Genomic DNA, 22,022 nt, shown 5'->3' on the forward strand with positions numbered 1-22,022 from the left:
TGCAGTCCAAGTAGAAGTAGGTTTAAAACTCTCGATGGCGTGCTGTTTTGTGTAGACACATCTCTACCGCTGAGATATCATAATTGTAGACCGATAAATATCCACCATCCTTTTTATTGATTAAGCAATATACAATAGACAATAATTTTATTTATAAGTACATTTAAACCCATTTTTATTACAAGGACATCTTATTGAAAATTGCGGTGGTATGATGGACTACTCTGTTCTTGCAACAGTGCAATTCAGCAACCTTGTCCATGACTCCATGTATCGCATTCAGACGTAGGCAGCTCATTTAAGAGCTAGCTGTTGTAGGCAGACTGCTTACTATGGTGTTGAGCCAATCTTGAGCAATGTGGTGGTAAGCTGCCTCCGTCAGGTGGACACCATCCCAGAATAGATGAGTGGACGGATCCTCGCACGTCGTCGCGGCTTCGTCGCCACAAGCGACCGAGAGGTTGTAGTGGTACCTCCCACGTCCTCCACAGCAAACTTTAAGAGCATCGTCTTTTTTAATCCCTGCAACCACCGCATAACTGAACTCATCAACTTGCACAATGTTCACCACCCCTCTATTTTCATAACTGAACTCATCAAGATTTGCGCTGAACAATGAATCCAAAAAGGTGTGCAATATGTTTGGACAAAACTCAACGCGAAATGAATCTCAGGGCACTTCCAACAATGAAGAACATATACATAGAATGATACCGACCGAATTTTTCAGGCGACTTGACCATCTCCATAACGTGGTTGAACAGGTCGGTGTGGATGATGGTCACATCGGGGTGCTCCGCCCGCAGCTTCTGGACAGCGTCTCGCAACAGAGAGTTGTGGAGCTTCACGATCTCGTTGGGCTCCTTGAGACAACCGGTGGTGGCGTCGTACTCCGAAGCATCGGCGTCCTCGAAGGTGACGAGAACCGGCGGCGCGCATCCAGACGGGATCATGCCAGGGACAACAAGAGTCTTGGCCCCATGCTCGATCACTCTCTGCTTGTTGCATTAGTTTTCATGATGTTAACATGCATGTACGCAGATTGAAAACAGCTGGAGTGACATGATGAGCATGATGAGTCAAGTAGTCTTGCCTGGGCACCCATGGAGATGGTCTGGATGAGATCTGGCACGAATGCTCTGATTTCTTGCATGCTCTTCTTCCCAAACGAGTATTGGTAGTCGTTGATCCCGAACTCACCCACGAAGAAGAGTGATCTGCCAAAGAAATCCTTGCACTCTGCAGTGAAGCATTTCTCCTCTTGATTATGTGTACGCACATCAAGTGTTCGGTTAATGGTACAACGGTTGGAAGAATATATCATTACCATGTGTAGTCATCAAATTCACAATTCAACTCATTATATTTCAACTTATGTTGACATATTCACTATAGTGATTTATCTTTTTCAAATCATTTTTTTCTCTACACTTTGCGTTCATAACGTTTAACCAGTAGAGATATGTTCATAACGTCTGATATTTATCCATAAGATCTTGAATCCAACGCTGGCCTAGAGTAGTGACCATAATAAGTTCATCATGTTTAACCAGTACTTCTCCAAACTAGGGTGGCGGCCGTTGCATATTATTTTATGCGCATTTCCAGTTCAATTCGTTGTGTGAAGCTAAGTAAATATATATATAACCTTGGTCCGTTTGGCACAAGTAAGGCTTGAGCTCCTCGAACCAGCCAAGCTGCACTTCGAGGCTGATGTTGAGGGGGAACGGGTTGGCGCCGGGAGGGTCCCCGATGTGGAAGAAACTGGAGTTGAGAGCTGTGGCGCTGCCGACAGCGAAGTTGGCGCCCTGCCGGAAGCTCCCCTTGTGCGACAGGTATGGTGGCACGAGAGGCAAGCCTAGGCCTTGAGCTGGAAATCATACGTTGATCACCTTGAAATACACATATATAGGCAGGGAGAGGGAGGCTACTGATGATCACAGATTAATTACCAATGAAGTCTATGATGAGGCGGCCGTTGCAGTTGCGACCAGTGGGGCGACCGCCGAAGAAGGTCATGCCGTAGGGAGGGCGCATCACAACGTCAAAGATGTTGTACCAGCCGAAGACGACGGGGTTGTTGCCAGTGTCCGTGAAGGAGTCACCAAAGGCGAAGATGGAGTCGAACGGCCCGCCACCGCGGAGGTAGGCTGCCTCAGCCGACGGGAGCAAAATGGCAAGCGCCGCCGCCATGAAGGCTGCCGCCACCAATATTCCACGACTACCCATCTTGAGCCCTCAGCTCGGTGTACGTCCTTAGTGATGATGATGAGCTATGTATTTATAAGGAAGTCTCCACCGAGCGCGCGCATGCGTCGTCGTATTTCGCACGCGCTGGATGAGCAGGTTCACATCTTTGTCGCGCCATCTCATCCATTGTTGGCTTTGCATCGCTTTCAAAGTTTCAATGCACTTAGAGCGATACCCTCATACAATCTGTAGATTAATTGCCGTCTCATATATGAGGAACCTAACATGTATTATATGAGTAGCATGTGTAGTTTTTTGTCCCCGTCTATATGGGGTACAACGTCATCGTCAAGAGATAAAGCACTCCATTCGCATATAATTGCACCATCAACAACGGATCGGGACAAAATGATTGGCTGCCCTATACGTATTATATACCATACACATGTTACTACAACTAATTAATATCAACAAATATTATTATTTGAAGGAAAATAATGATAGCTAAAGATAAATTTAAATTTATTATAAAGCATAGAGTGAGGCATTTGCGCATATTATCTTTTGAACTTCAAATTCAGCAGGAAGTTGGGTCCTTATTTTTTTTTACAAGAACAAACATGGTATCCATCCTTATATGTTGGGCAGAGATGTGTTTAAAGCTTTCTGTTCTAACACATACTTACTTGAATATATATCATTTTCAGAAAGTTTGGGATATACCACCATTTAGCTGTGCAATTTAGGATATGTATCATTTTAACGTATATGAATGAAATTCCCTCCATTGGCAGCGATTCTACGGGTCGGTCACTGTGATAAGATTTGCTTGATTCGTGCCAAGCCACGAGTCCAAGAAAGAGATCAACATTTATTGTGCCCGACTATTAACTCGTTTACAACAGACATGTAAAATTAAATTATTGGTATGATAGCACACAATAGCACGGGTTTGGCTACAAGAGTTTCACGTTGGAGGTTATAGCAGGCAAAATAACTGGCAACAAGAGTTTCACGTTGACGATACGGCATACAGGAGATAGTGCAACCCTGGCGACCAAATAGTCACGTGCGCACAGTCCTTCGAGGAAAAGCAATTTGTGAGGTTTTGGGTGTATAGCAGTGATGTGTAGTGATGGACTGATGGTTCTGGTAATAATGTGTATGTTGAGCGGCTGTTGGTGTCTAAAATCAATACGTGTCATGTTGGGTTGGAGTATAATGTTAGATGAGAGGGATTGAAGAAGATGAGAGGTGGTATTCGTTTCTACTGCATCCGTTAACAAGTGATGAACTTGGTTTGTCCAAGTGTTTTCTCAGTTGTTTGCAGTGTCTTGTGCCTGGTGTCAGATGATATTTGTTCATGTCCTCGTGTACACCGTGGCTAGAGTCCTAGTCCTACTGTTTCTGTATGAAATGATTTTTTGGCTCATTGACAGCAATGTGCATTTGAAAGTTAAGTTCAGTAAAAACATTTGTTAAGTAGCCACCTCGAGAATTGGCTGGCATCAATATGTCAAAAAAAAACTAATGGATGTGAAAGATCAATATAAAAATCACGGTTACCTCCAGCCATTGTATCAATGTGGGCATACTCTCATCTTCGTCTCACCTTATTTATAGCCAAAACATATACCATGTTACTTGAGAACCATAAAGCTAAGATGAAATGCAGCCACAAGATCACGCGTACATATGATCATAGAAACGAAAGAAATCTGCTAAATTATGCATGCCTGCAAAGTGGATCAAATTGGACATCACAAGAAGTTGGAAGGGGAATCACAGGCAAAATTTACAAGTTTTGTTGGTTCCCATTGATAAGTCCAAACATAACTACTAGGAGAATCTGTGAAGTTAATATTTTTAACATTGTCTGTCACCGAAAAGGCTGAAGACAGTTCACGATCTCCATTTGCAACTCATTGTTCAATTCCTTCAAGCAGGCCTAATTGACCAAAAGACCAGAAATACTTAGTAAAAAGGGAATAATGTTAAGTTTAAGCAATATCAATAAATTATGTATGATAGGTATGAAATAGGAAAGTAGGGAAGTAGATGAAATAAGAGTGTTGGTGGTCATTGACAAATGGCAAGCAAGCACAATAAATAATTATAGAAAGTTCCAAACTACTCGCTCTGTCCCTTAATATGACATTTTTGGAAGCTAACTTAGCTTCCAAAAACGTCTTATATTGTGGACCGGAGGGAGAAGTAACCTAACGTGTTCCCCTCAGATAGGAGTATATGACACATTCATGGTATCAAGGCTCAGAATGTAGAAACGATTTAGTTGAACAGATGTAGTTTTGTCATTCTTTTAAACTGCCGACATAACAAGGTGTGTACTATAGAGACTAGTGCTGCGCTTTTGAGGTAAGCCAAGAGTGTGCCTTTCCTTAAGAACTGTAGAAACAACTGCCGCCCGGAGGTACAGATACACATGCAAAAGTGGAGTACACAGTTCAAATGCCTATATATCAGGGAGGGAAAGATCTTGCACTGCTCCCACACCGAAAGAAAATACAATTGCTTAATGTCTGGCATGTAATCAACTAGTTTGGCGGATATAGAAATTTGGCAAGCTTTTTTCCCATTTCACAAATCACAACTAACTGCGGTGCAGGAAACAGAATTAAGTTGAGGTAGATTAAATGATAATAAAACACAAGTTTCACAATGATTTCAGCGATATGAACTACAACGCATCAAAAGTTGCTTTAAAAAAACTTTTTAAAATACTCAATTCAAACTTCCAACTAATATTGAGAATAATACGAACAATTTACCTGCTCTAAATATCTCATTCTCGTACCCTCATCAGTCGTTACTCATAATATGAACTTTGCCTGATAATGTGGACCTGCATCATTTAGATAACAGAGGCTCCATTATTAGCAGTGATACACATGGTTAGACATAACAGAGACTGTGTTCCTAGCAATAACAGAGGCTGCATTTCATAATATGTTCTTACCAATAACGGAGGCTGCATTCATAGACATTATAGAGTCTACTTAGACTGAAGAAATGTCCCATAGGGATGTTGTTGTATAGTACTGCTTCCAGCAAAAAAAAATGTCTAGTTTGCCATTCTGATTAATTTCACATTCATTTGTGAATAAAAACTACGGCTCCACTCAACAGTTCAAATCTACAACATAACAGACCTCAGAGGACAAATGCATAATGTCTACAGTTATTACATGACCATAACGAGAATTCCCCGTGAATTAATTCAATCAACTGCTTGGGTGTACAAATAGTGTGGAACATCCAAGATAATGGCATCAGCAACCCGCCAAACCATGAAACTGAACGCAATTCTTCAGAAATTGTATAACATGCAGGTGCATTCTCATTGGATACAGGGTTTCATGGATGGACAAAGTTCCAGACAAGGGAATGCACCATACTGAGGGAATGCAAACATGTTAAATAGAATCTCACCTTGAACATTGTCTGGTGGATGAGCTCGAACACCAGGCAGTCACCATCGACCAGCTCGTGGTTGACGGCGAACGCTTTCCACTGGGCGCTGAGGCCCCACTTACGCGCAAGGTAGTACGAATCGGACTTGGTACCCTTGTCATCCACCAAAGTGATCCACCCGTCATGCTTTGGGAGATGCTTGTTGCAGAACTCCTTGGGGAGGCCCTGCAATGCAAGTAATCCAAATCCCATCGTCAGTTTCAATCATGGACTGAACTGAATGCAAGCATGCAGCAGTGGAAGCATTTTTGCTTACTAGCCAGAAGCCTCCTGTGACGTGTGACTGGGTCATGGGCTTGACGAAGCTGTGGTGGCCGGGGTCCAGCTTGCCCTGCAGCTGCTCGGCCAGGTCAGTGGCATGGGCCCTGGCCTCGTCGGTCGCGTAGACTCGATCAATCAGGTCACTCCTTGTGCTGTGCGCCCTGCTCCCCCTGCTCCATCGAAAACAACCAAGAAACAGAGTTACTCCTATGTACGGATCAAATCCTCTATCTGAAGAGAAAGAATGGGGCGACCCAATAAAATTACCCCCTCCTCATCTTATCAATGTCGGCATAGACATCCTACACAAGCAAATACACGAAAGATGCATTCTTCAGTTAGTATCCGAATCTGAATGAAGGAAATGAAAGGGGGGGGGGAATAAAAATCGAAACCCTTAGCGGCAGGGCAGCACGACGACGTTGGTACCTCGAACCGGTACTTGGGCTGGTCGGGGAGGCTGGCGACGCGGCCGGAGCGCCGGGTCGGGGCGTCCGCCGGCGCCGGCCCTCGAGGCTTCCGCTTCGCAGATTTGACCTGCGACCGCGGACGGGGAAATAAAAAAGCCCGGAGATTCAGACAAAAAAAACGAAGGAAGGGACAACCTAGAGACGAATCGAGGGGGGAGGGCGAGCGATCTGACCGGCGAGGGCTTGGGGGCGGCGGCGGCGTCCCTGAGGGCGGCGGAGAGGTGGTGCAGCTTGAGCTGGTCGAGCTTGCGCTTGTTCTCCTCCACCTGCCTCCGGCGCTGCTCCTCGTACGGGATCGCTCCGGCCATCTCTCCACCAGACTTCTCTCTCTCGCTGCGGCTGCGGCGGCGCTGGGGAAGATGGGAATGGGGAGGAGGCGGGCCACAAGGGAAAGCTGCGGCTGCGGCGGCCAATAAATTGGACTGGCAACAAGGAGGACCCGGTCTATGGACTGTGGACCGTTTGCAGTAGGGGTGTGTGCTATCGGTGCATGGACCCGGTCCTGGGACAATGGAGATGCCAGGCCAAGAGCCGCGAGATTCAAACGTTCGAAATTTTTGGGCTTTCTGAGGGAGGGATTCTGAGGGAGAGATTCCGGGGCCACACGGCAGTCACGCACAAGGCTGACATTTTTGGCATAATAAAGGGGTGGGCCACGTGGAGCCTGGCTGAACAAGGCCTCGCTGAGGGAAACAGGCACAAAACGGGCCTTGGTTCCCGGTCTGCCATGTTAAAATTTGGCAGCCACAGTTTAATTGACATATGTTTGGTTTTTGTCATACTTTATTATCGTTATGGCCCATTTGTAATAGAGTCAATTTTTTTGTCAACTTTTGTCAAAGTTTGGCGTTCGTTTTTTCAGCCACACTTTAATGGCTTGTCACACTTTGGCTTGACAAAATTAGTCTCCAATCAAAATTTGTCCCTGATTTGGTTGTCTGCATACGTTGCGGAATGCATTTGTGTAGGATTTGAAGTATGTCCACAGAGGATGATTAGACTACTTAATTAAATAAAAACTTAGTATTTTCATAATTTTAATTATAAGTCACTTTTAGCAATTATGATCAGTCAAGTTCATCCTACACATGCATATCTAAGTGTATAGCAACAGAAAATAAAGACGTGTAAATGTAATGTATAGGGTAGGGGAGGAAGATCAACCGCAAAGGTTGACACGTGATTTTTCGCGTGGTTCCGATAGGTGACACTATCGTACGTCCACGTTAGTGGAGATTTCAATCCATGAAGGGTAACGACTAAGAGAGTCCATGGAAGGCTCCATCCACGAGGGATCCACGAAGAAACGGTCTTGTCTATTCCACCATGGCTTACGTCCACACAGGACTAGCCTCCTTCACGGTAGATCTTCACGAAGTAGGCGATCTCCTTGCCCTTACAAACTTCTTGGTTCGACTCCACAACACGAAGCAGGAGGCTCTCAAGCGACACCTAACCAATCTAGAAGGCACCACCCTTTAAAAGGTAATAGATGTGGTATAACGATGAACTCCTTGCTCTTGTGCTTCAAATGATAGTCTCCTCAACACTCAACCACTCTCTCACAATTTCGGCATGGGTAGGAGATTGATTTTGTGGAAAGAAACATGGGGAGGTTAGAGATCAAGTTTTAAATTGTTAGGTTGGAATCTCTTAATCTCAACACATGAGTAAGTGGCTCTCTTTGAGAAAAATGAATTTGGTAATGTGCGTGTGTACTGAGTGCTTCTTCTGCGAATGAGAGGAGGTGGGGGTATATATAGGCATCCCCAAAATCCAACCGCTACAATATTGTTGCCCAACTCTGTGACACCGAAATGAATCTCGATGGTTACAAAACAGTCAAGAACTCTTTCTTTGACCGATCTATTTGAACTCCTTCTAAAACTTGTCAAGGTATGTTATTCATTAAAAGATTTATCAAGCGTCTTGATCCATCTCTATATATCTTGATGCTCAATGTTCAAGTAGCTTAATCCAGGGTTCCTTTGAAAAATTCCCAATCCTATATGCTTTAGGGAAATCCTACATCGTTTCCGATCAACAATATGTCCTCCACATATACTTATCAGAAATTCTATAGTGCCTCCACTCACTTTCTTGGAAATACAAGTTTCTTATAAACTTTGTATAATCCCAAAAGCTTTGATCATCTCATCAAAGCGTATATTCCAACTCCGAGATGCTTGCTCCAGTCCATAGAAGGATCACTGGAGCTTGCATACTTGTTAGCATCGTTAGGAATGACAAAACCTTCTGATTGTATCACATACAACCTTTCCTCAAGGAAACCGACGAGGAAACAATGTTTTGACATCCAACTGCTAGATTTCATAATCGAAAAATGCAGAAACTGATAACATAATTTCAACAGACTTTTAGCATCGCTATGGGTGAGAAAGTCTCATTGTAGTCAACTCCTTAAACTTGTCGGAAACCTCTTTGGGACAAGTGGTGACATTTACCACAGCCCACAGCCACGCACTCCCTTGAGTCCTACCCAGATTTGGGGTTCCCGATGGCGGCGGCGGAGGAGGTCTTTGAGGTGGGCGGAGGAGGAGCAAGATGTTGGGCGGCGGAGACTCGGACCCTGGTTCTGTGATGGCGTCGGCGATGTTGGATCAAGGGAGGATTCAATAGAGAAAGGAGTTGCATCGGCAACGGCGAACCTTTTTTTTGTGTAATTTTTTTTGTCGGATTTGGTTTTATTAATGAGAAGAGGGTGGTAAGGCGAAAATAATCCAATGCGAGATGGTGATGGGAGATGAGGCAAAAATAAACCAGACGAAATAGATGGTGGTGGGAGGTGAGGCGCAAAAAAATGTGAAACATATGCTATCAAGTCCCCCTTTGGGAGTAGAGAATTGAGTCCCGCACTGACCTAGGCTCCATGTTGGCAGCGGCGTCAGAGGTCTGTGAGGTTGGCGAAGGAGGAGCAAGACTTTAGGTGTCGGAGGCTAGGAACCCTGGTTCCGCGATGGCACCGACGACATTGGATTTAGAGAGGAGTTGGATTGGCGGCGACCAACCTTCTTTTTCATGTGTAGTTTTTTTAGTGGGATTTATTTATTTTAATGAGAAGAGGGTGGTAAGGCGGAAATAACCCAATGGGAGATGATGATGGGAGATGAGGCGACAATGAAGCAGACAGGCAGTGGTGAAAGGTGAGACGGGAAAAACCGTGCAGCGGAAGCTACCATATCCCCTTTAGGCCTTGTTTGGTACTAAGGTTTTCGAGGGGATTGGTGGGGGTAATCCCCATAGTGATTTGGTGAAACCCCAACCTTCACCCAATCCGTTCAAATTCCATTTATCTCCAGTCCAATAGGTAGGGCCGGTAGTGTATTGGGTATTGGAAAAAATGCACTAGAGTTTGGGAATTTGCGAGGAAATGTGAGGATGAAACATGTCAAATACACTAGAATCAAACCGTATTTTGGAATATGTGGGGATTTATGGGTTTTAATGGGATAATCCCCACCAATTCCCTAAAATACACTAATACCAAATGGGATATGTGTGTATTTTCAAACAAGGCCTTAAACTAGAATACAGAAAATAGCTATGCAAGTTTAGGCAGATGGAATGACAATGGACGATGAATCTTTCAAGAATTCTGGCAATTGAAAATACATGGAAAAACATAACAAAACAAATTTCAAATATCCAAGCCGGGCAACCAAACTTTTCACAAAAGCATTTCAGCATACAGGTTCAAAAGCAAAGGCGGCGTTCAAACAATAAATTCCCACTTCTAAATGCCACCATTGCTGAACAGTAGGAGCAATACACAGTCACTTGTTAATTTACTTGAGCACCATCTTCAACTTAGGCTGAGTGGCGTAGTCACAACACTACTTGTTAAATTACTTAGCATAATCTTCAATTCAGGCTGAGTAGCGTAGTCACTACACTACTATGCACAGCGGCTTTCAATTCTACAAAAACATTTTAATAAACGCTACAACACGATGTTATTACCATGGGGTGACGCTCTTCAGTCATGGAATCCAAATCTAAATCACTATCATACTCTTCGCTCATCAAAGTCAGGTCGCTACCATACCCATCACTACTATCCTCCAACGGATCATTATAAAGGCGATCCTCTTCTACCCTACCATTAAGCCTCTCCGTTGTCACGCGGCTATGGTTGATGATGTTCATGTTGGTGTAATATGGCCGGTCCACTGCAGGATCAAAATCTTTGTCACAGGGGTCTTCTCCACGGACCATCTTCTCAAACTCCAACTTGCGCCCATGGAAGTCTTCCCAATCCGGATGCACGATCCTGATCCCCATGTGATCGCAGTAAAGGCACCGTACCCGTTCTGTCAATGACAAAGATCATTAGCATTCATGAATGGCCCCATCATAGACTATACAAGTGCTCAAAATGCATCAACGATAAAATATTTTTCATCATGCGTAGAGTCATAGAATATTTATTGCACCTAATTATATTATTGCAAAGTAAGGTAACTGATACATACAGAAAGGGATCAAAGAAAAGCTTTCATCTCACTGAGTCAAGACCGGGGTGCCATGTCAAGATAGAACCCGCTATGGCAACAATTAGGCAGTAAGACGAACATAATAATGAATTATATGTTTTATTATGACGGGAAATAAGAAATTATGCCTCTCTTTTTGTGATGAGAGCAAATTATGCCTCATATGGCTGCAAGTTCCAACGTTATGCGACAGTTAGGCCCAAAATATATTCCTGAGCCAGCCCATTAGGCGCAGCTCTTCTGTATGATGAAACAGTTGAGTATTTCAAATGGCCTCTTAACACTTTCCTAATTCGAAGCAACCTAGAAAAATTAATATAGATCAAGATTTTGCACTTAGAAAGGCTGTTGAACATGTATTTCCAGAGGCGTGGCAAATATCTTCTCTTCATGAGAATAGAGCATAATCGTAGGAATATATAGATAACGGTGCCTTTATTCAATTCCCCAGGCACTCTTCAACGATTGAGGAGATTACCGAGGCAGTCTTAGTGCTATCATCCAGGTCACCAGCCTACTGTTGGTCACCAGCAACAACTAGATAACCAAAGTATACATAATGGTCATGTTTCTCACGTGTTTACTTAAGGATATGATATGAAAACAATTTGCACAGGGTTAGCTAGATCATACCAGCGCATGGTAACGGCACCGACACACGGCAGACGAAGGGTTGTGCTCCAGCTCTGTCTTCATCATCACCATTGCACACCTCAGCAAAGAATAGCAATGGAGTTGTGCCGGTAGGAAACTGAGCGCCTTTGGGAGTTGCCAGGAAATTGGCATGAGTGTGGTAGCACTTAGCATCAGTGCCAACTGGGCCTGATACGTTTTTGTTCACACCACAGATAGCATGAAGCTCATACATGGTTTCCTGCAAATGGGGAGGGGAGGTAAATTAAATTAATTCGGTGGGCTACTTTCACATAGCACAAGCATGCTGCAAAATGTTAGCGACAAACAACGAGCGAAACAAACCTACCTCACTCAGCATATGCACTCAATGCAGCACTGATCTTTTTGGAGATTCTTGTATGAGAAGACAAGTACTCCGGATGGGGCCGAAGTGGCTGCTCGCTGCGGGCGGCCTCAGGACACAAGAACCTGGCAAGGCACTGAACGTCTTGAGAAGAGAGTTGGCCCCTACCCTGCAGTAGCCTTGATATCTGCTGAGATGGAAGGAGATGCAAAAGCTTTGCTTGAGCATCAGGGTTGGGGTGATAGGCAGCCCTAGCGGCAGCCAAAAAGGATTTCTCCAAGCCAGTGGAGAAATCGGCATCAAGGCGATGATCGGCTTGGAGTAGGTTGCCATCTGCCTGGAGCAAGCAGCGAATAGCTTGATTGAAATCGATATGATGGTGCCGCGTGCAGAGGAAGGAGACGAGGCCAAACAAGGAGCAGTTCTCCATCCGGTGGAGAATCATTGTGCCGATGACATCCACCTCGAGTTTTGCCGTAGGTGGGAAGGCTGCATCATACCAGATGGTGTTGATGATGATGTTGGAGACGGGGTCGAGCGGGCCGTAGCAGTGGCCTGCAACGAGCAGACTGCGGTGGAAACGGGAGCGCAGCTCGCCGGCCGGTAACCGGGCGAGGGGACCGCGTCCTGGAGCGTCCCCTTGAGAGCGCTGCTGTGCAGGTACGGCCGGCTGAGGGGACGAGAACCCGCGACTGAAAACGAAAGCCAGAGGCATGGTGGGTTAACTGGCACCGGTGATCCGTCGACCAGCTTGGCGGCGACCTTGTCGAGGCTGGATGGAGGGGAGCGGCCGCGCACCTCGGCGATGAGGCCCACGTTGTCGTGCAGTCGGGTGGAGATGGCGAGCCAGTCGCACAAGAGACGGTCAGGGTTCGGGTGCTTGGCGGCCATGGCGGCGCACTTAAGGGCCATGCCGAGGGCCTCGTCGAAGGCGCGCTTGTCGGACCCGATTCGGCGGACGCCGAGGTCCGACGCGGCGATGCGGAGGGCGACCATCGGATGGGCGTGGGCGAGTAGCAGGAAGCGCACGGCGTGGCAGTCGGGGAGGTAGGGGAAGAAGCGGGTGAGGAAGGTGACCAGACCGTCCAGCGACCGGCGCTCCAGCTCCCTCAGCTTTTCCTCGGGGACGTAGACGAGGTCCGGTTCCGACTCCGCGCGCCCGTGGGAGACGAGACGAGCGTGTTGGCGAGGATGTTGGAGACCGGATCGACCAAGCCCAGGCAGAAACCCCCGCCGTGGAGGAGGCGCGCCGCCATGCCGGGCCTCGCCCTGAGATTCAGCCGCTCCAGCGCCTCGCGGTACGAGTCGCGGATCTTGTCCAGCAGCCGCGATCTATGCTCGGCCTGCTCCCGGCGCGAAGACAGCCCACAATCGTAAACCGAGTCGTAGATCCGGAGATCCGGGGGGCAGTCGGGCAACAGCGCCATCGCCGTCGCCGGCGTCACCTCCGCCTCCAGCCAGACGGAGATTCGATCGGGTTGGGCGAGGAACGGCGCGCGAGAAAGGGGAGATCTTTTATTTCTTGGATTGGACTTGGAGAAGGGCTTCCGAGTTCGACCGACTGATTATTCGTCTCCGTCGGCCGCACAGCACGCCGTTGGATCCTTTCTCGGCCATGTCAAGGGCAGATGATAAGAGCATCTACATCCCGGACCCCCTACTTCCTCACTAAAAAAAGTTGATCCAACTTACCCCTTATCTAGTCCCTATACGTTCGGACTGCCGGGCACCCCTCATGTAAAAACGATATGAGGGCGTCTCGACGCGACGAGACACACCCGCTCCATTATATAGCGGTCCTACCTACAGCCACCCGAAGATGAGCTCTTCTTGCATGCCGTTGTTCCGACACCATCGTCGACGCAAATTTTAGTCCCACCTTGTTGCGCCAGCCGGACACCGACCGACTTAAATAGGTCGCGTGGGCAGATGGTGACAAGCTTCTTTGTTAATTGCATAGGTGGACCGTTGTATGAATGAGGTAGCCTCACAATATATTGCATTTCATCAACTGATGATTGTTCATCTCATTCATGCCCGTTGATAGCCCTACTACAATGAAAGAGATTTGTATGTTGTGGTTCGAAAAGAGTCGTGCAAACATTGATGTTTCATTTTTGAAGGAGATATGCCATGCCTATAAATCTTCTCTGCTTGCTTCACAAAGGTTACAATGATGACTGGATTTTGTCGCTTCTGAACGACCCAGCTATTTAAATCGGTCGATTAGCTCCTAAGACGGCAATGTGGGACTAAAAACATTCGAACCCCGCTGTGCCAATATGAATGTAAAAAATCTGAAGTAAAAAATGTTATTCGGTGTCCCGTCGGTCCAACACAGACGTGAAGATCAACGTGTATATCTTTGCATGTATCAGATGTTTTGGAAATAGGATTTGTGGTTGTAAATAAAAAAATAGAGGCCCGCCCGATCATGTTCCGCGGATGTTTGAGGGTTCAAATTTACAGATATAAGTGCTGATGTTTCTTCAAACCTTATATGTTGCTTGCCGATTTTTCCTATCCACTTGTTCTCTCTCTATCAAATGCAGCTAAAAGTGATGTTAATTTAAAGATACATAAAACCAAAACCCAAATGCCAAAATTCAACCACTTGTTCTCTCTCTATCAAATGCAGCTAAAAAGTGATGTTAATTTGAAGATAACCCAAATGCCAAAATTCTAACATCTTTTACAGTCTTTTCAACTCCATCTTCTCACTTCCAACAATGAGCATAAAGAACGTACAAGACCTTGTGAAAACCCTCTTTCACTACGAGGTGAAGTACAAAAAGGCATGGAAGGCGAAGCAAGCCGCATTCAAGATGTTGTATGGTGATTGAGAGCAAGCATACAATCGATTCCCTAGGTTGTTGGGAGCTATAGTCGTCACTAACTCGGGCATGGTTCACGTGGTCGAGTCGTATGGGAAAAAAAATAACGATTTGCAATGGAAGGACGGTCCGTGTCTTTGTGTTGGGGAACGTCGCATGGGAAACAAAAAATTTACTACGCTCACCGAGATCTATATATGGAGATCAATAACTACGAGAGGGAGAGTGCATCTACATACCCTTGAAGATTGCTAAGCGGAAGCGTTGAGAAACGCGGTTGATGTAGTCGAACGTCTTCGCGATCCAAGCACGATCCATCCCGCGATCCAATCACGAACGTCCCGATCAAGTGCCAAATGGACGGCATCTCCATGTTCAGTACGCGTACAACTCAGTGACACCTTCACCACTTTGATCAAGCGAGCGTGGGTAAAGTAGTAGAAAAAACGCTTGGACAATTATGGAGTATTTGCAATGCGAGCGCAACATGGGACATGCTGCAAAATCCAGAGCGCAACATGAGTCATATTGCAAACAATAAAAAAAAAATGCTTGGACGGTTAAGGAGTGTTTGCAATGAAAGCACAACATGAGTCATGTTGCAAATCCCTATGCACAACATGCTTTTTATTGCAAACTGTGGGTCACAACAAAACGTGTGACACATCAGTGATCGAACGGCTCACGCAACAATGCAAAGGGGCAGGTGATGTTGCAATTTGCAAACCTAGTACGACCTGCTGCAAGCAAGCGCCACTTTTTTTCTTCTACAATGCAGGCCGTCGGTTCCAAAGTATGCCACGGCCACAAAGAATCCTTTCTCAAATAACATGCAAACATCATGTGTACTCCCTCCGTCCGGAAATACTTGTTCTAAAAATAGATGTATCTAGACTTATTTTAGTTATAGATACATTCATTTTATACATTTCTAGGACAAGTATTACCGGATGGATGGAGTATTTTTCTAGTTAGAATTCAAAGTGATTCCATTGTTATGTATTCCCTCCGTTCCTAAATATAAGTCTTTTAAGCAATTTTACTATGGTCTACATAACATACGGAGCAAAATGATTGAATCTACACTCTAAAATATGTCTATATACATCCTTATGTAGTCCATTAGTAAAACCTCTAAAAAAACTTATATTTAGAAACGGAGGGAGTATTTTTGTTAGGCAACCTGAGTCAACTTTGTTATGTTGGACATTTTTATAATGATTTATTGCAATAAATTAGGATTTAGTGCACATATATGCTAGAAATATTAAATATATTTTTGTAGCAAAACATTTGCAGCCAAGTTGTACACACACAATAAAATAAAAAATGTTGCAACCTTTCTATATCACGATGGCCCTAGTAATTTTGCACATAAGAATAACAGCCACGGCTAAAAAAGTTGAGAAAAAAGGAGGTGCTCTGCCTCTGCGTGAGTAATGGTAGTTCTTAGGGGCAAAAGGCCAAAAGGTCCCACGTGATGCATCAAGTTGTACCGAGCCATGTGAGGATCTGACGGATGACTGTGGTTTGATCGTAAGGCGGCTTAAAGTTCACAAATGTGGCCCGGCTGATTTGTAGCACGGGCCAATAGAATTACTATCTGTTACTCGCTGCAGAAACGGTGGTCATTTGTGAATTTTGGCAAAACTGGTGGTAAACCGTTACCCTAGCAAAAAATGTGGTGGTTTTCAACAGTTCTGTATGAAGTTTTTTTGTAAAGTTTAAGTACAGGATCTACGAGCAGCAAGGTGTTCTCTGGCTACTTAGAGCGCCTCCACCGCTCCTCTTCCTCTTCCTCTACCTCCCGCGCCTCCACCGCTCCAGCCCCCCGCCACCGACGCGCCACCATGCCGCCGAGGAGCGTCGGGCTACCGCGGCGTCCGCCTGCGCCCCAACGGCGGTTACTACTTCGAGATACGCTTCGACGATCTCCGGCTCAGCCTCGGCACCTACGAGACGACACAAGAGGCCGCCCGCGCGTTCGACGCGGCGGCGTGGCGCCTAGGCAGGCCGCGCCGACAGATGAACTTCCAGGACGTCTACACGCTCCAGCAGGCGCTAGACGTCGCCCCGCCGCCTCGTCTTAACTCGGCACAAGACCGTGCGGAGCACACTGCGCGGCAGCGCCACCTCCTCGTCGCCCAGGAGGACGAGCCGGTCATGGCGGAGTGGCGCCGGCGCCATCCGGAGGACGTCACCTACGAGCAAGACTACTGGGCAAGGCGCCACGAGAAGGACACGCGAAGGCGCCGCGAGGAGCGGTTGGACAGGCGTCGGCGGAAGGCATTGGCGAGTGCGCAGGCCGATCTCGTTGCAGCAGGCGGGAGGTCATTCTTCACTGAAAACGACGATCGTTGGTTGGACATATGGCTGTCAACCTCTGACGACACCAACGATGATGATGGTGATGATTGAAGCAGGATTAGTTTCTATGTTTTCGAACTATCTATCTACTTGCACCGTACTTTTATCTATGTTTTCAAACTATCTATCTAGTTGCACCAATGTAAAATAACTTTGTATCGTTTTTTATTTTATGCAATCTATTTATTTTGCCGATTTTGCAATCTATCTATAGTTGTAAAATGTTGTGCGCGCGCTGCTGGAGCGGCGCGCGCTGCATTTTAGCGCGGCCGTTGGAGCCAGCACCTGTCCCCGCGCTAAACCAGCCGAAGCGCGCGCGACAAACACATTTTTTAGGCGCGGCATGAAGCGCGGCTGTTGGAGATGCTCTTAGCACATCAGCAAACCAAAGGGGTCGTCAATATCAACCACAGTATGACATCCGAGTTCGTAAAAAATCTTGGTAAGTCGGGCTCTAGAAAAACTCTCGAAATAAACCATTTCACAAGTATGCAAACAATAAAAAAGAAGTCAAGTAAATTTGCTGCTGTTTATGAGTGCGTCAAACAAAAACAAAGTTTCGAAGACTGCATCGAGGTCTGCCAGTTACTTATTTCAGCTGCTTGCTGAAATCTGGGAGATCGATGAGCTGGATCCTTGATATGGCCCCTGCTTCTTCCCTCTCTTTCTGCGTGTTGTATCCCCATTTCACTGCCCAAACAGCATCCCCCAACATCATCAGCCACATAAAGACGAGCAATCAACCACCGGGTTTAGCTAGTACCATGACTTACCCAGGTAGAGGTTCCATTTGTCCAGCGCTGGTTCTTTTATCACATTCTTCAGAGTTGCTAGTCGGTCCTCGATGAAACTGTTAAGGTGCAACAAAGGAAAATGCACAATTGTCACCTCTTGATTTTCTTGAGTTTGAAGGTACTATTATCCATTGCATAATTTGCATATCGAACAATGTTTCAGATGAGCTAACTTTTGATCCATGATATAAAAAGTTTTAGAATCAAAATAGAGGCATAGTAAGTGATCCCCATAATGTACAAAGAATTGCTTCGTTTGATTACTGTGCTTATTGAAACATAGGTTACCAAGTAGACAGACAGAAAGAAAAACAATATTATGACCAGCTGTAAGTAGTATTATATCCCGACTAATTGATTAGGTAGGAGAGGAATACTTATATATTGTTCTCCAGAACTTAGCTTTCCAACGCAGTATATAGTATTAAATTCAATCATACAAACGATGGACTTACTGAAGTGTTAGACCTTGGTGCTGTGGCATTTCCTGCAACCGCTGGAGAACTTTTACCTTCGGACTGAATAATGAAATCAGAGTCAGTAATAAAATCTTTGATAAGTGAAGGAACAGCAAGAAAAGGCCCTACTAACCCAGTGCCAAGGCCATATATCCTTTCAGAGGGAAAATCTACTCCAGCCAATTCTTTAAGTAGCGCTCCAGCAAATCTACTCTGAAAGACAATAAAAAGGTGATCAGTAGAAGATCAGCACTCCGCGTTACCTACAGGGCAGTTATGAATTAACTAAAAGCTAAATCATCACTATAAAAAAACGTCAACAAAATGATAAAGCCTAAAGATGGTTGGTTGTTAGAACCATTTGTTGAAACAAAATTCTTGGTTGTTCATAAAACAGAAACTGAAACCATGAACCTATGATATAGAAGATCATGATAAGTTAGGTTGCACAGAAGAAAAATGTAGGAGATAAACCTGTTTTGTTGTAACTATGTAAAGTTCAGAGTTTGAAAGCTTTAATGCATCAGCCGTCCCAGGATAAAACCTGCATCCACGCATTGGTTTGTCCATGAGTTGCAAAAATTCCTTTGTTCGATATGTATAATGAACATGAGACACTTCAGAGACAACATGCCATTTCAACTTTTTTCGGACGTGTACTAGCTATAAAACTGAAAAGAGAGTGGGAAAAGTGTAGATAATGCCCGCTCGGAAGTGACATACAGAATTCTGAATTGTCAAGTGAAACAAAACTTTCACATGGAGCAATAAAATCAACTTAAATTATATGACAGAATCATAAACACAAGCAATATTAACACACAACAAAGCACATATGTATGCACATGTGTGCTCATGGAGACACGCATGCACATAAAGGGCTGGTGCAGACGTGGAGCCAATAATCAAGAACTATTAATGATCAATATTCTTTCCAACGTATTTGAAAACCGCTAATCAACATATCACATCGAGTAACACAAATTAGAAAGTCATTTACAAGTTAGTCCCACTTAGATGCAATGAGTCTTCTGCTACTATTTCTTAAACTATGTTTGCATCTCTGTCTAAGAGAAATAGGGAATAGATATGCATGATCTGTATTGCACCCATGTGGTCATGGGCCTGAGAGCGTTTTGGAAAGTTTTGAAGTATACCTCTGAACTAAGGATAAAACACCAACCGTCAATAGTGAAAAAACAAAATGTTTAGTTCAATGCAACTCCATTTCTCCGAGTATATTGGTCAGACCAGCAAGAAAATATACACCAATTATTCCATAGACCAGTCACCTGTTAGCACCTATCCAGCCAGACAAATCATTTTCAAGCCAGTCATCCCTTACACGGCCAAAGAGATCTACAAGAGATTCCCTATCTTCTTGCCACTCATCCATGAGAGTGGGCAACAGTTTTGACCAGTTCTCCAATATTTCTTGGATGCTAAGCCCATCTGCAACCTTGCAAATATCACCTTAATATAAAAATTCGATCAAGCTAGAAGCCTATAACCAAATGCCTATTCTTTTACCACCTTTGACAGGCTTGATGTTATTTGGTCATGAAAACAATACAGATGAAGCACTACAGAACTTACTGATGATTTTCGAACAGAGGGTATCTGGATCTCAACAAGCAACCTTACAAGCAACAGGTTCTCATATCCTGTTTCTATCACTGGACGAAGCTGAAATAGAACAAACCATCCTAAGTAATGAACTGTAAACACTAAAATTATAATAGGGACAATATGTTATCATCATGGAACTAATATGAAAACATGGTCCTATTATGCTTCATGAGTACAAGCAGCTCAATTTATTCAAAGCACCATTCTTTAAAACCCTTATTTGAAAAAAATGAAAGGTTAATTATTATTGCTGTTCTACTATCCACAGCAGTAGCAGATATTTTTAGCATGTGGTTTACTCATATGTTTAGGCAACTGTGAACAAACAAGTACGGAGTACGTAACAATACATTTAAAGTAGTATATATGGGATAAATTCATATAGTGGATACATGAATGAAGGGGGCAATATTCACTTTGTTTGCTTGGTCAAAAACCTATGGATGCAGTTAAGTTTTCAACTTTCATGTTTTCTGGGGAAGACAAAGTGATGAAGGTTTGACACTATATTATTCTGGACCATCATCCTCTCAAGTGTGACCACCTGCTTACAACAACCTTAAAATTAGTTTAGATACGAACACTGTACTACAATGCCAGGGCTCTTAGTTACCAAAAAATGCACCTAAATTTACCCAGTCCAGGATCTGTATCTACACCTTGAGGAGCAGATAAACTGCACCTAAGTTGCTGCAAAGCTTCCAAATAACTATGGCGGCAGGCTGATGTGCAGTGGGGATTTCACTACTAAGGATGGATGGTGATGATTGGCAAGGAGCATTAGGGGAAGTAGATTCTTGGTTGAATTTGAAAGCCCACAGCAATAATAAGCTAAATTGAACTAAGGGGCTCAGTAGTTCAGGACAGGGCACCGAAAGACATCACAAACCTCAATCATCCATCACATTTTGGGGGTAAGTGCTAGCTATTCGTTTTACTGTTCTTTTTTTGTCACATTCTTGTCCCCCAACGCTGCTACGGTAAGCTGCAAAATTTCCTGTGGCAAGACGCATTGCAAAACAGAATCTGCTTAGTTCCCACATCTCCACAAAAGATGCTTCCAGTTCCAGCCAATCAACCAATTCAGTCCTGCAAAACCACAGCATCTCTAGACGGAGATTTTGACATGCTGCTGCGAGCTAATTTGGTAACCGGAAACCATGCCAACAAACAGCCTGCCCGGATGGAATGTCCATGCTGACACACTGTACACAGGCAGCAGCAAATACAGTAGAGGGTGAGGGAAAAAAAAGAGGGGCTTACGGTGTGCATCCGCTCCACAATCCACTCCTCCATGGCGGCGTCGACCCGCTCAAACACCCACGGCCACCTCACCTTGGCGGCCTGCCCCAGCGCGCACCGAGTCAGCCACACCCACGTCTACTCAATCCAACGGAAGGAACACGGCGGAGGAGCGGACCTTGACGGCGGAGAGGGAGCTCTCGCCGCAGCTGTCGCAGAAGACGCCGTCGAAGTCGAGGGCGAACAGGTCGCAGCCGCCCATCGCGGCGCGCGTGGGCCTCGCCGCCCTGGCCCCGCCCCTCCCCGCTACTCCGGGCGGCGGGACGGAGCGAAGGGAGTGCGGGCGGACACGCCAGCCCGCGGCCGGTAAAGGCCCCGCCTTCCTCGCCGGGCCGCCAGGCGCCGGAGCCGGACGCGCGGCGAGAAGAGCTACGGCGGCCATTGCGTCCGAGGCTGAGCGAGCAAGAAGAGGCAGCTTGGATGAGAGAGCTGGGGCTATATGGGCCTTGTGCTCTGGTGGGCCAAAAGAGCGGGCGGGGAACGATGGAAAGCCCTTCTTCATGCTGGGCTCTGCAGTTGTGCCGGAAAAGCAATCAACCAATGCTGAAGCACATAGTTTAGCCAAGTTTTTACTTTTACATTTGGCTTGGTCAATCCTATGATCGGAATTGTATGATTTGTATCCCATATTTGATGGTGTCTGATGAATACAACTTGGTTTATCCCTCGAAAAACTAATTAAGGCGTACCTCCTTTGGGTCATTTTGGTGGCGCACTCTCAGCCACCGCTAC

At 45.4% G+C, this 22,022-nt stretch overlaps 4 protein-coding genes across 5 annotated transcripts; all 4 read right to left on the reverse strand.

The window, feature by feature from the left end:
- Window positions 1-97: 97 nt before the first annotated feature.
- Window positions 98-2,229, reverse strand: LOC123410618 (GDSL esterase/lipase At5g45910-like). The gene is made up of 5 exons (XM_045103560.1): window positions 1,953-2,229; window positions 1,649-1,870; window positions 1,094-1,239; window positions 719-995; window positions 98-522 (listed from the first exon to the last, which is right to left on the reverse strand). Exons 1-5 carry the CDS (start codon window positions 2,227-2,229, stop codon window positions 299-301), a joined length of 1,146 nt encoding a protein of 381 aa, XP_044959495.1. The 3' UTR covers window positions 98-298.
- Window positions 2,230-3,886: 1,657 nt separating this feature from the next.
- Window positions 3,887-6,810, reverse strand: LOC123411464 (B3 domain-containing protein Os06g0194400-like). Its single transcript, XM_045104411.1, has 7 exons — window positions 6,587-6,810; window positions 6,373-6,480; window positions 6,211-6,245; window positions 5,939-6,113; window positions 5,641-5,847; window positions 4,980-5,053; window positions 3,887-4,138 (listed from the first exon to the last, which is right to left on the reverse strand). The coding sequence occupies exons 1-6, from the start codon at window positions 6,719-6,721 to the stop codon at window positions 5,018-5,020; spliced, it is 696 nt and encodes a 231-aa protein (XP_044960346.1). The 5' UTR covers window positions 6,722-6,810; the 3' UTR covers window positions 3,887-4,138; window positions 4,980-5,017.
- Window positions 6,811-10,210: 3,400 nt separating this feature from the next.
- On the reverse strand, window positions 10,211-11,795 carry LOC123412571. Its single transcript, XM_045105521.1, has 2 exons — window positions 11,561-11,795; window positions 10,211-10,744 (listed from the first exon to the last, which is right to left on the reverse strand). Exons 1-2 carry the CDS (start codon window positions 11,793-11,795, stop codon window positions 10,365-10,367), a joined length of 615 nt encoding a protein of 204 aa, XP_044961456.1. The 3' UTR covers window positions 10,211-10,364.
- Window positions 11,796-17,533: 5,738 nt separating this feature from the next.
- LOC123411172 lies at window positions 17,534-21,673 on the reverse strand. Of its 2 annotated transcripts, XM_045104111.1 has the most exons (9): window positions 21,409-21,673; window positions 21,252-21,332; window positions 19,956-20,045; window positions 19,652-19,818; window positions 18,834-18,903; window positions 18,493-18,572; window positions 18,357-18,419; window positions 17,881-17,957; window positions 17,534-17,797 (listed from the first exon to the last, which is right to left on the reverse strand). In XM_045104111.1, the coding sequence occupies exons 1-9, from the start codon at window positions 21,670-21,672 to the stop codon at window positions 17,697-17,699; spliced, it is 993 nt and encodes a 330-aa protein (XP_044960046.1). In that variant the 5' UTR covers window position 21,673; the 3' UTR covers window positions 17,534-17,696. The 2 variants fall into 2 exon arrangements, with proteins under 2 accessions (XP_044960046.1, XP_044960047.1); XM_045104112.1 differs by lacking the exons at window positions 18,834-18,903; window positions 19,652-19,818.
- Between the last annotated feature and the right edge of the window lie 349 nt (window positions 21,674-22,022).

Source organism: Hordeum vulgare, chromosome 7H (genome assembly GCF_904849725.1).
Source record: "Hordeum vulgare subsp. vulgare chromosome 7H, MorexV3_pseudomolecules_assembly, whole genome shotgun sequence".
In the NCBI taxonomy this organism is placed as follows: Eukaryota; Viridiplantae; Streptophyta; class Magnoliopsida; order Poales; family Poaceae; genus Hordeum; species Hordeum vulgare.

Coding starts and splice junctions, on each gene's coding strand:
- LOC123412571 (XM_045105521.1), bottom strand. CDS start 11,795: ATGTATGAGCTTCATGCTATCTGTGGTGTGAACAAAAACGTATCAGGC. Junction 10,745..11,560: donor GGTGCCGTTACCATGCGCTG/GTATGATCTAGC, acceptor TGTCATTGACAG/AACGGGTACGGTGCCTTTAC.
- LOC123411172 (XM_045104111.1), bottom strand. CDS start 21,672: ATGGCCGCCGTAGCTCTTCTCGCCGCGCGTCCGGCTCCGGCGCCTGGC. Junction 21,333..21,408: donor GCTCCCTCTCCGCCGTCAAG/GTCCGCTCCTCC, acceptor GCGCTGGGGCAG/GCCGCCAAGGTGAGGTGGCC. Junction 20,046..21,251: donor TTGTGGAGCGGATGCACACC/GTAAGCCCCTCT, acceptor GTTCTATTTCAG/CTTCGTCCAGTGATAGAAAC.
- LOC123410618 (XM_045103560.1), bottom strand. CDS start 2,229: ATGGGTAGTCGTGGAATATTGGTGGCGGCAGCCTTCATGGCGGCGGCG. Junction 1,240..1,648: donor CTTGTGCCAAACGGACCAAG/GTTATATATATA, acceptor GCTTCACTGCAG/AGTGCAAGGATTTCTTTGGC. Junction 996..1,093: donor CCATCTCCATGGGTGCCCAG/GCAAGACTACTT, acceptor TGCAACAAGCAG/AGAGTGATCGAGCATGGGGC.
- LOC123411464 (XM_045104411.1), bottom strand. CDS start 6,721: ATGGCCGGAGCGATCCCGTACGAGGAGCAGCGCCGGAGGCAGGTGGAG. Junction 6,481..6,586: donor CCGCCCCCAAGCCCTCGCCG/GTCAGATCGCTC, acceptor CCGCGGTCGCAG/GTCAAATCTGCGAAGCGGAA. Junction 5,054..5,640: donor TCCACCAGACAATGTTCAAG/GTGAGATTCTAT, acceptor TAAATGATGCAG/GTCCACATTATCAGGCAAAG.